General features: G+C 36.7%; 1 protein-coding gene across 3 annotated transcripts in view; it reads left to right on the top strand.

The window, feature by feature from the left end:
- Positions 1-14,312, top strand: part of BORCS6 (BLOC-1 related complex subunit 6) — a 179,345-nt gene that overhangs the window by 157,982 nt on the left and 7,051 nt on the right. Inside the window, exons 1-3 of one of the 3 annotated variants that reach the window (XM_083117909.1) lie at positions 1,506-1,707; positions 4,169-4,553; positions 13,298-13,473. In XM_083117909.1, the coding sequence (XP_082974035.1) occupies positions 1,561-1,707; positions 4,169-4,553; positions 13,298-13,473 (708 nt within the window). In that variant the 5' untranslated portion in view covers positions 1,506-1,560. Of the gene's footprint in view, positions 1-1,505; positions 1,708-1,788; positions 1,912-4,168; positions 4,554-13,297; positions 13,474-14,312 lie in introns of those variants that run through there. The other 2 variants (XM_083117911.1, XM_083117910.1) reach the window with 2 other exon arrangements.

Below are 14,312 nucleotides of genomic sequence, written 5' to 3'. Positions count from 1 at the left end.
CCTACATATTTAATAGAAAGTAATTTTTCCTACACAGCGAGAGCTCGTAAAGCATGTAAATATTTGGATGCATACATTTATGTTTTAAGTGAAAAAAGTGCGAGATGTACGAACATATATAAAGCGAAAAAGGAGCTCTTTCCTTCTTTCTTCAGTCAGGGCGAGTCAGAGGGATGCGGCAATGCACACTTGTTTCGTTCCCGTTTGAACGCAGAAATACAAAACGCTCATTTCACTTTAAGTCAATTTTCTGCCATTTGTGTTAAACATGGCGATGAAGATGAATAATAAACTGAAAAAATTAATGATTGGAAAAACACAATGACACACCATTGCCTGACCAGTGTTCAAACCTAGGGCCTATTCTCTATCAATATTGAAGAGATTTCCATTGCATAAGACGAAAATTAATAATAGTACCCGCACTTACACAAACAATTATTATTCTTTTGGTTGGTTACACAAAATAATATTTGTTTCTGGATACACAAAAATTTAATACAGTTCGCATGTTCTTCAAGAACGTAACGTGTAAAAATAACTGACTATGACCGAGCATATTTTGAATATTTTTGCTCATATCAATAAAACAGCGAAAATCGCGATTTGAATTATTTCTCCTCTAGGGGTGTGGGACGCAAAATTTTTGGTTGGGAAGGAATAAGGACAGGGTATTTTTAAAGTCCTCACGTTCAAAACTGGGAAAAAAATAATGTTATTTCCCTACTAAATTGGGAGATTACAGGGGTGGAAAATATTCAAAATTGCCCGATACTAAAGAAAATGATAATTATACACACAATTTCACCCTCGGGTGATGATTTTGCATTTCTGGAATAAAAACTGCTAATTTCAATAAATTTCGGACATTTAGAACATAAATTATGTAGGGAATATGCTACTTTTAAACTCTATTATTTAGATTTTCCGAAGTCTGGATCGGTCCCGACTTTTTGGGTTCCTGCACATCCGTCGTCATAACTGCGGAGTCTACTCTTGCTAATGGGTTTCCCATTTTCACGCTTGGCAGCTTGAAGGCAATAATTTTGGCGCCCTAGATTTCGAGGAAATGGATGAAGTGATATCTGTGAAAGAATATTTAGCCCTGATCGTAGTTTACATCCTCCTTGTACACACCCATTCGTTCCTTTCATACATGACACAATCTCAGCTCCCATTAGCTGCATGTTGAGAGCATACGAACCGGAAGTTGTTGTGCTACAAGTATGGCGTTCGCGCGAGTGCACTTTCTTCCGGTGGACTGTTGCTCTGTGTAGCTCTCTCGTCCTCTATGTTGTATTTATCCAGAAATTTCCTTTAAGAGGTTTAAGTGTAAATTTAGAGCCAAAATAGCCATAAATACTTCTTATACACTGCATGTCGTTGTAAACTTACGCCTACTTCATGTTTTATTCTTATTGCCATGAAAGTGGAATGGCTGAAAGCAAGTTCAATACCTTTACTTGACTAGAATCTGGCAACACTTGTATTTTTGTTCTGCTGTTATATGTCGGCAGTGTTCTTTTTTGAGAGGGATTTGCATGTGTACACAAAACAAAAATGGCAAATTTAGGGGAAAAGCTAGAAGCGTTAACTCAACATGAAAATGAAGTCACAACGTTTAACCCAGAATTTTCCACAGAAGCGTCGAATCAGCATTCTCCATCAGAAGATTGCATATCAACACTTGATCTTGACGAAGAAAGGGTAGGTTCTGAACAGCTGATCGTCATTGTGCATTAACTTGAGCGAATCAAGAAAATAATGCTGATTGCATGTACAAATTTAGCAAATGTTTCCCTGAATTGCTTAAGCGTTAAAAAGATAAATCTGGTGAAATAACAGTGAACGCATGTATTTTTTTCCATATTATTTTAGCTGTTGCACACCGAATTCGCATTAAAATCACAGGTACGTTGTAGGTGATCCCCACCACTAGTAAAAAGAAATATGCTTACTTTAAGACAAGAGAAAAGGTGCTCGTTCGAAATGTATTGATAGTATCTATAATAGGCAAAATAATAGACAATGGATAATGTGCAATTAAGATTGAATGCTAATTTCTTTCTCAGGTTACTACGTCTCCCTTACGTAAGTAGAAATGCTTAAGGGAGAGAGGAACAATCTCCCCTAGGTCTTTCTCGCTGGGACAGCTGCCGATCACTGTTGCCAACTTCGTTCTTTTGGAAAACAGATCTGGCTCTTTCGTGCACTCGTTTGGCTGTGAACTGTGGCACCCGCCCTCTGCCTATGGGCGTCCGGAAGGGTGGCAAGGGTGGGGCGTGCACCCCCCCCCCCATGGGAAATGAAAGTCAACCAAAAATGATGTATTTCACACATATAATTTCATTTTAGCCACAATAATGTGTGTTAATTAATTAACACCATAAAATCAAATTTAAGCAATTTTTAGGGAACTACACTTTTTTGGGGGAAAATGTGACTTGTTTGCCCCTCCCTGGAAAAAATCCTGCAGACGTCCAAGCCTCTGCCCCACTATGATGCCACCACAACAAACAAAGACCAAGCTTTGCCATGAGTACATTTTGCACGTGACTTGATATTCATATGTGGCTCTGGGGCTTACCCAGCCTCAAATCAATGGGTACCTGATGATAAAGGTGGCCAGAGCATGGTGCTGATCACATCACCTCCAAAATATCAGAGCTCAAGAATGTGTGGGGCTCTACCCCTACATCCTCTAATTGTGCCTTCATGGCGCACTGCTATATGCAGTAGCGTACGCAGGATTTCATCAAGGGGGGTGTTATTTCGAAAACTTTCTACAAATTCACATTACCATTGTTTTATTATACTTTAATTAATAATAATAATAAATTAATTAATAATTCTTATAATTAATTAATTAATTAGTTTAATTACTACTAATAATTACTACTAATGCAGCTACTATTTATGAAAGAAATAGAACAAAATTACATTTCTTTTGTTTCTTTGTTACAAAATAATTCTCTAGTCAACGGTTATTTGTATATGATAAGTGAGACATTTTAAGTGTGAAGAAAATACATAAAAACAAGCAAATATATTAAATTTATTGAAATAATCGAAATATGAAACTCATTCAAGGAGCCACGCTGGTCTAGTCTGACAACTTCGTGGGATATCCGGGTTCGATTCCCGGAATTGGTTGGAATTTATCCATCCTTGTCTCCGCACCCAGCCTCATAGCAATGGGTACCTGAGAGAAAAACCCTGGGGGATGAAGGCTGCCGGAGCATGGTGCTGATCACATCACCTGCAAAATAGTTCGAGATCGAGAATCTTTGGGGCCCACCACACCACTACGTGTGCCTTCATGGCACAGTGCTATATGCACGGGGGAATTTACATTATCTTTACATATGGAACTCGCCCAGGATGATGAAGCACGAGAATACATGTTGCTAAATTCCACTGAGTCTATGTTTTCGTTGAAAAGTAAGTTTATAGACATTCCAACACATTTATCACTTCTAGGTGATTCACAAAGCACTTCTTCGGATATAGACTCAGCATCACTTGAGAGTTCACAAGGGGATGTGAAATCAGTACCGGGAAGAACGTTTACAATAAGGACGAAGCAAGGAATTTTCACAATTCTCGCGAAAGTCACTGCGCGAGTTTTTGCAAAAAAAATTGCAAAATTGAACTTTGCGGCCGCTTAGATTGTGTTTGGAATGTTGTGCTTTTCTTCATGCTGCATGGAAATAATAATTCAAATTATTATTATTATTATTATTATTACTGTCGCAGATCTTTGACTGTGACAAATTAGCCATTTTTAATTTTTTTACAGCATTTTCCATAATATTTCAAAAGCTCAAGGGGGGGGTTTAAACCCGGTAACCCCCCCCCCCCTTGCGTACGCCACTGGCTATATGCATGCATGGGGAACTTTACCTTTACTTGCCATTAAAATCCAGATTACTATGTAGTTGTGGCAGGAGTGGGAGGACTTCAAATTGAAGCAGTCTTTTTTGAGGGAGGAATTGTATTGCTTTTAAAGACATTACCAGGAAAGAAGACTACACAATTGATTGTGTGATTTTGTTAATTTACAACAATAACAATAAGTGAATGGAATTTTAAAAAGAGTATAACATTTTGCATGTAATTTACTCAAAATGATCTTAAGTATAAATGTTTCTGTCTTTTCTTTTTCCAGTTACATGAAATGACAGCATCATATTCTGAAATTTCATTTGATTCTCAACTGTCCCCACCAGATGCTTCAATCTCGGAGGACCATTCTTTAGCAGCATCAACAGGTTCAGAATTGGACATTCCAACTCATGTGGAAAAGGTTAAACTTGCTTCTGAATGTGGTCAGTTTCTTGAAGAGCTTCAGTTTGATAGTGACAGCAAACGGCCTGATAAACTCGAGCTAGGTGATTCAGCAGGTGGTTCATCTGATGTGAGTAAAGTGAAAAAGGCTTTAGGTAGCCTGCACCTGGAAGGCACTGTAACCCAGGAAGGTGAAATGGTGTTGTTTGTGGCTGAAGACTTAGAAAACAAAATTAAACTTTCCAGCCCAGTGACAAAGAAAGGAGGTTAGTATAATGTGATTCAGTGTGTTCTTACTGCTGACTTATTGTTACAGCATGTATTTGTAGGTCCATTATCGGTACCTCCTAAAACTATGACCTAATCATCCTTTCAACGCCTGCAATACCAATCATATGGCCCAAGTTCTGTTTGTTTATTTCCGAATTATTCATGGCACGCTGGCATCTTTTACATGATTCGATGTCTGTTAACATGTACTTCAGAGTCTTAGTGAATACTTAATGTGTATTTAGTTGTGATATTATTAGAATAATTATTAAAATTTCAATCTCCGCGAAATGTCTCAAATTTGTTTATTTTGTTATTTTTCACATTTGTACTTACATATTCTGCATTGCTAAGGATTCTTGAAGGTGGAATTTCGCTTTTCTCACGAAAACAATTTCAATTTTCCACATATCGAGTAATTATTGTTCCTCCGTTTTTTGCTTGCAATCTTGACTAGCGTTGTCTATCATCAGTGGGTATGCAGTGTTTCCAACCTTCTTCACTGAAAAATACCTACTTGCCCAGGGTGGCGACAGACCTGGAAAACCGGGTAAAGTCAGGGATTTTGTCTTGATTGACTTTTTTTTTTAAGATATCGTTATGGAACTCTGCACGAGAACAGGAAATCTTGTTGCTAAGTTTCAGCTTCAACTTTTAGGCCCCCTTTATGCACAACACAACCACGGTGCCTGAAATCAGTGATGGCAGGTGGGGGAGGCAGGGAGAGAGAGAGAGAAATATAAATTTCCGGAGGGGCAGAAAAATGTGTTAAGCCTCTAAATATTACGTGGAAAATGCATTGAATTATCATATTTTCTTGTCTGTATGGGAGTAGTAAGGGGACAGAACTGTCAACAGATGGAGGGGATGGGAGCGGGTGGCGCCATCCGATAGTTGTCGGACGTCGTAGTAAGGCATTTTGTTGGACAAACTGAAGGAACATGGAAACGAATATCGCCACCCGACAAAGTATCGCACTACAACATGTGACAGAAATTGCATGCATGGCACTCTTATGGAATTGATTTTTGTTGGATGTCTACGGACTGCAACATCCAACAAAAATCACATGCATAAACAAGAAGAGCTTTAGACTGCAAATATTCTGTTGGAATTTTATTACTCTTCTGGCTCACTTCACCTTATTTAATGTATTAGTGCTTATGAAGGTTTTATTTCATCAACCTGACATATTACTGGTTTCTCACAAGTTAACACGTTTACAATAACATTGCACTATTCTTAGATATCAAGAAAAATCCAACAAAACGGGATATATATATATATATATATATATATATATATATATATATATATATAATGGATAAAAGCAAGGAGGGCCAAAAGGGCTAAGTAAAAATCAAATAAGGTAAAAGGAAACACTCACCGGACAGTAGGAAAATTCAAAATTTTCGCTAATTTATAGCATCATTGGTGTGAAACGTAAATCTGCATTGGTGAACGTTATAATAATTGGCAAGTGCATGCCCCCAACCTCAAATTTACTGCAACAACAACAGTATTGCAATGAAATTAATGCCACTCTCTGTCCTGTCTGTTTAAACTCGTGAGAGATGGTCATTAATCTCTCACTGAGTGAAGTTAATGTCCAATATTATGAAATAAAATACTAATAATTACGTAAATATCATATTTACTTGAATTATTCAATCATAAAAGCAAATCATTTTCTTTAAGAATTGACTTTTCTCTGATGGCCCTGCTAAATTTTCACTTTCCATCTACTGATTGATACGAGGGGTGGCCATAAAGTAATTTCCAATTAGTAGGGACATTGATTTTTCGCAAACGCGAAAACCGTGAAAAATGGTAATTACTGCAAAGTTGTGTTTATGAATGTGCAGTGATGTCTGGACACATTTTTCGTCTCTTCGAAATATCGAAATAATGCGTATTTGGCATAAGATGCAAATTGTTGGCATTTTTAGCAATTTTTTTTTAAAAAAAAGTCCTAAAACAATGAAAAATTCCATGAAATCCAATATTCTTGTCTTTTCTAGGCCATTTTTGTGTACGTAGAACGTGCAAGTTTTCCAACATTTTATTCGAGAGTAAACTATAATGCTTGTTATACATGGAATAATTTCGACAGCCACATTAAATCATGTATTTCCCATGATTTTTTCAACTTTTATCAAAACCATTTGCATCACAGGGTTCTAACAGGAGATCGAGTGTGTATCTACCGTCACACGGGAGCCACATCTTCAGTATTTTTCGCGCGAGATGTGTTTTGAATTACCAAGCTAAGTGCGCACCATTGGTATTTGTCGGGCGAGAAATAATGGAGCTCAGTCGTTAGGGCATCTGACTACCATGCGAGAGACCCAGGGTCGATCCTCTGCAGGTGAGAATCAAGATCTTTTCCACCTATTCAAACTGCTCCGGTGCCCACCCAGCGTCATATCAAGCGGGTACCTGGAGGAAACTTTGAGGGATAAAGGTAGCCAGGAGTGTGGTTCTGATCACATCATCCCCACCTTCAGCCGTGATCAAGAAAGTGTGGGGCCCTAACTCCACACCCCTATACACCTTCATGGCAAATTGCAGGGGAGCACTTTACTTTTACTTCCTTAAAAAAAATCTGTTCCAACATATCAAACTGTCACGAAAATATGTAGACCATGTGACCTACGATTTAAAATAATACTTTAAAAGCACAATGGAGTATTAAGTTTTGGTATATTTGGCAGAAAAATGTTCTAAAACAAAAACGCGAATTTTAGGAAAAGTAATACTAACAAGTCAAAAAAAGATAATGCCAATTTTTGGTACCATAATATATTGGTTTCTGTCACGTGAGATTGATTGATTTGAATTTTGTGGGTGCGTCACCACTTATGGTCATTATGCACCCTTCAGTATAGGCCTATATGGGGAAAATTCCATGATAAAACCCTGACCTTAAAATTAAAAAAGAGGTATGGAAAATAACTTTCCCAAAAAAACTTTCAAGATATGAAACTCTCATGAAGAGGCATAGGCCATGTGACTTACAATTTGAAACAGTAGTTTAAAAACACCATGGAGGTATAATTTCATATATTTGCCAGAAAATGCGCTAAAATGAAAATGTGAATTTTGGGAAAAATAACACCGAATAGTAAAAAATAAAAAAAATACACCAATTTGAAAAAAAAATAACAAGAAATCAAGGTCCCTACCAATTAGGCATAAATAAAACAAGAATATCAGTTGTAATTTATTGCGTTAGTAATAGTGAGAGTCCTAACCTAATTTTCGGCATAATCACCACCGTTGTTCTGGCATTTGTCGTAGCATGGCACTAAATTTTGTATGCCCATGGGATATGTGTCTGACAGCAAGGACTGGAACTATCTCTACCGCAGTGTAGCTGTCAAATCCTTGTCCTGCCAGAAACCTCTTTCGTACCTGTTTAAGGAGGTGTTCAAAGCATCATCCTTCCATCTAGATGCAATGCTGTATGTGATTCCACATTGAGTTTCGAATTCTTTCGAACATCCCCAGATCATTTTGGAATTTGTCATTTGTTAAACAAGGAGATGGAAGTCGGTACATGCAAGGCCAGGGCTGTACAGGGAGTGGTCCAAGATCTCTCACTTGAAGTGATGCAAAGGGCCCGCATGTACTCAGCTGTATGGGGTTGTGCACATTCGATTGGCCTTCCGTGAATTGTCTGCACCATCGTCTGACCATACTACCACTCACGAAGTCTGGTCTGCACACCTCACATGATTGCTGGTGGCTCTGTACAAAATGAGCGTGCAAAAATCTGATTACTACACGTAGGCTACATCGCAGTCAGTGGGAGACTGTATGAGAGCTGCAATCTTTAACCTAGAACTGTCCTAAAATGGCTGCATTGCAACTATACCAGATTACAGCTACATGCCACTTCTTCCTGCCTGCATGTGTGTGTTTCGCTCTCTGACCACTAGTGCTGCATGTAGGCACCGTTGGAGCTTTTTTCAGGATATATGAACTTTCAGAAGCTGTTATTAACAGTGTTCCTGTTTTAATGTGATGTTAGTTAAATCAGGTACCTATAAAATGCAATTCTATAAATTCCTTGCGTTAAATTTCTAATATCTACATACCCTTTACATCAGCAATAATGGTATAACTGCATGTTGTCAGTTTCACAGTACTTCACTATACTGTACTGAAGCAGAAATCCTATTGATAATTTAAGGAAATATGACACTTTCTTTTGTACAGTTCAGTTGTTTCACTTATATGCAAGAGTTAAGTTGTTTGCTTTACAGAGAAGAGAGAAGTAGCTTTATGCATCGAAAAATGAGTCTGCACTCATGGTTCTTGCAAGCAGATGGTTCCAAACCTTAGTGGAAATATCAACATATAATACCGAGAATGTATAAGGAGACTAATAAATTACAAATTGTATTTCTTAATCAATCACTCTTCACTCTCATCTCATTTAGTCGTAACTTTAAAAATAATCAAGTATTTTATTTTAAACTTACTGCGTATGATAGAATTCCGTAATCCTTTCCCAGCTTGTTAATTGTAATAATTTTCCAAATTCACAATTTTGCTGTTTGAATTCAAATCGTAGAGAATAGAGAAATTAAGTAAATTTCGTAGAAGATAATATTGGTACTTAACAAATCCATACCTGGATCTGTATGAGTTTATTATTTCCATTTGCAAAAACATTGATTTATTTTAGTTTGTAATTGTCAGGGAAAAATGTAAATTTTGTCCTGGAAAACCTGGAAAAGTCAGGGAATTTCATTTCTGCTTGTTTGTAGCCACCCTGTTTCCCCACACACCATTTACTGATAGCCCCACAAACCATGCACGGCAAGGTTAGGTTACTTTAGGTTAGGCAAACATAGTTAAAATTGTCATGTTCTTGCAAAAGAACGGCATGGTTGGAACACTGACCGGGTGTTACATCATCAAACAAACGCAACATTTGGTTCACGTAGTGGAAGGACATAGAGGCAACAGCTTTTGTGCATCGGAGAGACATTAATCTTGAAAAATACATGATTTACCAGCCAAATAAGTTCAAACTTGGGAAAAAACACTTCCACGACCTTTCAAAAGTCTACAGAAACTCAGTTTGGTAAGCACTTTCTCCTGTAAAATTGAAGAAATAAGTTTCCCGAAGATCAAAATTTTACTGAATAATTAAATCAAAAAGACTTAGATGGGCTGCCCATGTGTGCCGTGTGGAAGGAAAGAAGTTTTTTACAGGATTCTTGTTGGGAAACCTGGTGGTGAGAGACCTGTAGGAAGGCCAAAACAAAGATGGGGGGGATAACATTGAGATGGACCAAAAGGAAATTGGTAAGGATGGAAAAGATTAGATTGATCTTGCCCAGGATAGGGACAGATGGAATGCTTGTGTTGCTTCAGCCATAAACCTTCGAGTTTAAGAATGCTAGAGAGTGAGTTAGTTAGTATTTGGTTGAGATTGGTTTCTACCTTCTGCATATTCCTTTATGACTCTTTTCTTGCCACCAATCATTTGTTTACTGTTGTCTTGGTTTCAGACTGTTACCGTCATCTAGGTCATGTGCATGGGCTACAAAGAGGCTTTGTGAATCAGTCTGTTTACTGTGCACTGAACTATTGTGTACTTTCTAGGGGTGTGGCGGATCCCGAAAAGTCTGGACTGGGATCGGGAAAAAAGATACCCATCCCAATCCCGACTTCGGGAAATGACTTCCCAACTTTTCTGGATCCTGAGCAGTTGGGAAGTACCGAATGGCCATTTTAAAAAGTCGTTAATTTTCGACATTTTCTACATTCTACATAAATTGTTAGTTTTTATTCCAGAAATGCAAAAACAATCACTTAAAGTGAACATTTTGTGTAGAATTTGAGATTTTCAGACTTTCGGGAAATTTTGAACATTTCTCGTCCAGAAAATTTCCCAACTTTCTTGTGAAATAGTGAATATTTCCCATCCTGAATGTCTGGATTTAAAAAATTTCCAGTCTTGATCAAAAAAATTTCTGTCCGCACACCCGTAGTACTTTCCATTGCATTGCAAAAATGTTTGGAGGTTTCGGAGATGCAAGGAATAGATTCAAGCTGTGTGAAACTCACTCAGCATTGAAGTAACTTCTCTAAATTCATTCTTGGTTAGGTTAGGCACGTCAGGTTTGGGGCTATAGGCATTACAATAACATCCAAAAATGCTTTCAACAGCTCATCACGTTCTTGCTGGTCTCAAGCACAACGCCCCTTTTAGCCTTATGTGTGTGTACATCTGGCAGTAGTCTGTGTTCAAGATGACAGTATATGAAGAATGTCTTGTCGATGGTTAGTAGGGTACTTTCTGGATTTTTTTTCCCTATAAGCAGCACTGAAAACTTTCACAATAATGAACACTACTCTGCGATACTTCATCTTTCTCCTATGAAACTTGCAAATATCATTAAACATTTGGAACTGTTACCCATTTTGAAAGTCTTGCATGTTTTGTGCATTAAAAAAGTTTAGGTAACTTGTAATTCTAAAACTTCTGTCATGAGAAAACTATGATGTTCCTTCAACTAATGTTGAACTTCGTCACATGTTTTAATTACCTTATTGCACATGTCTAGTTTCAGCATAGGAATAAGAATCTATTGTAGAGATCAGAACAATACTTGTAACTGCATGTGATTCATGGGTAAGGCTTGAAAGTTAATGTCCTAAAATATCTAAAAAAAAAAGACCTGTAGCATGACCTTTAAATAATTAGATATTGACCTAAAAATTACCTTTGCTCTTAAAATGAAAGCTTGATTTTTTTCATAAATTACAAGAGAGTAATTGAATAATTTGATAAAACCTGTTGTTTGGTTGTTTAAACTACCGAAGCAAAGGGAATAAAAGTAATTAAGTGCTAATGTACTTTTCTATATTTTTACTTAAGTTTGTTGGAGGGAAAATAAAATTACCACAATTAATTATATTGTTTATAAAGATATTCATTTGGTGGTTATGCAGATAGAGGTAATAAATTCACTCTGATAAGCTTGCAGTTTACTTTTCCGTGCAGTTTTTGTTCGCGATCGATTTCGCCACCTGTCTGGAAGCTGGAACTGAATGGAAAAATGAACCATAAGCTTAATAGAGTGAATTACAATTAATTATGCCAAAAATTCCAGTTAAAAATAATATTGTGTTGTTGTTGTTTTTTTTTAATTATTGATGTAGTTAGAAAATTTGAATATGTAAGTTATGCTAGCAAATGAATTTAAAAATCATGAAACAACATGGAAACAGCAAGAAGAAGCCTCAAGGATGATAAAATCCAACAAAAGTGACTGATAAATGGCCGAAAAGCAAACAAACAAAAAAAAAAAAGGCCTGAACATGCAAAATAAAAGCAATGTTTTCAGGTTCTAACTGAAGGAAAATGAGTTAGTATCAGGTTTAGTGTCATCTTTAAGGCAACCCTATTCATGGGCAATATAGGTTCATTTAAATTTTCTGTAGGTCTAAAGGAAAGTATAATTCCAGATGATATTTAGGCTATACGTGACATCCTGGCTCCTATCGTATGTGGCATAAGACTTTGAGAATATGTGGTGCCTTCCTTCATGGGATGGTGCATTCTGGCTTTACTTTTTTTCATACTCTCCAATCTTTTACTGTTTTCTTAACAGCAATATCAGTATAGAAAAGGTCTAACATGGAACAGTATTCTGTGTTAATATGCCAGTATGTTGACCTTTCTTTGTTAAAATGTGCATTCACATAGATTTAATTTTTTTGTAGAATGATATTTTAACAATATGCTGTAAATATTTCATGTGTTAGAAATCACTTTTGTGTAAAATCTGCTGAATTACTTAATTGAAAAATGTGTTACAGATACAATGAAGCATCAGCAGCTGAAACTTTTAATGTTGGACTTCCAATCTCTTTTTGATCAAGTCCCTGCCAAGGCATACATAGTTTATTATATTTGTTTTTTAAAATCATCATCCGTCCTCATTGCCATGATTAACCTAAATGAAAAGCAACATCAGAAATATGGAATTTATGGAATTTATTTATGAACATAGTTTGAGATTGGTCTGTCTGTCGAAGAGTGCAGATGTGTTTTCTTGAGGTCCTAGCTGCAGGGTGGGCTACCTGACATTCGCGGAAGTGGGTGTGTCGTTGGCCGTGTACCGAGCACGGATCGGACTCTTCTGTGTATCGAGGGCTTTCCTCAAGACCTGACAAGGATCCTCCGGTGAGTGTTAAACCGTCGAAATGTTATCAAGCTTATGGCTTGGTGATACTGACGATATTAATTGTTGTCGGCGTCGAGGTAAACCCTGGTCCCAAGTTGTGTTTAATAATAATAAATAAAATAAATAAATAACATGGTGTAATAATAAAAATTCCACTGCAACATATTAATGTGTACTCCTCATCCTGGTTCCAATCTCACTTTACATCAAAGAAAGTTCCGAAAGATCAGTTTTCCCCCTAACAACCACATGTCAGGTCCACGTGGAGTCCAATAAATCATCCCCTGAAACCTTTCCCACCAATATCGTAAGTCTACTTTATGCACAGAAAGGCTAATCAGGACAGGACCTACAGTTTTAAAGTGGGATACAAATTGCTCTTTGCCTCCACCAGGTATCAAACCAGAGACACCTTGATTAGAAGGTGATGATGTTACCACTGCACCATCGAAGAGATTTTGGGCACATGTTTTTTTTTAATGTATCCTGTTTCTGCCTAAATGTATTTAATTCATTAATTTTCATTCTAGATACTCCGCCATTTCCTGGCTCAAGAAGCTCAACCCCAAGCCTTTACAAGCAAGCACTAATGCCTCAGCTATCAGTGATTGATCCAAATGTGCTGAATGACCTGGAAGCTGAGGCACGAAAAGTGGCAACATCTGTTGATACTCTCACAGAAAACCTTTCTGGGGTACTGCATAATGTAAGCAAAAAACAACCATTGTTTTTTTAAGTTTTTTATACGTAAGATCACATAACGAGAGTATGATATATTAATGATGTAACTCTAATTTTTAGATGTACGGTTCTTTACCATTATATAGCCGCTCATCTGACATAGTGATGTCAATGCCAGAAGTACTTTTATTTTATTTTACTTTCTTTGTGTTACTATACTGTGATAAACATTGATGATAGAGGAATGGAAGTTCAAACAATCCACAATAAAATATCAGAATTATCATGTTTACAAACTTGAGCACTCCAATTTTCAATTGTTAACATGCTTATTTGCAGATATATTTCATAGTTCCAGAATTAAACATGCTTCATGAGATTAGTTAATTTTTGTCTCACGTGACAAAAGAAATGCATCATAGACATACAAATAGACAAGTATATGAATTTACTGATTTTGCAGGATCAGTAAGTAGTAAATACCTGCAAGGGGGTGATAATTGTTATGGTGTGACTTTTGATTGAGACTCTTGAAATAAAATCAGGAGATAATTTACCATTTTCGATCACAGGAGCCGATATGTTTATATTAGAGCTGAGCCGATACCACTTTGAACCAATATTGATACCAATGCCGATACTTGAAGATTGCAATAATTAACCTTTGTTCATAAAATTGATCAATACTGTTGTGTAAATATTATTTTCCAATTATATGCATTAATTTAGCAAGAAATTTGGTTTAGAATATTCAAGAATTTAATCAGTATATGAAAATAGATATTATGTAATCACAAAATATAGTTTTTCGTGCAAAATAAAAAGAAATTTTGAATTTTGCTCAATTTCCCGGATAATTAGACT

Source organism: Lepisma saccharinum, chromosome 2 (genome assembly GCF_977018435.1).
Source record: "Lepisma saccharinum chromosome 2, izLepSacc3.1, whole genome shotgun sequence".
NCBI lineage: Eukaryota > Metazoa > Arthropoda > Insecta > Zygentoma > Lepismatidae > Lepisma > Lepisma saccharinum.
This window is presented reverse-complemented; position numbering and strand designations above follow the sequence as displayed.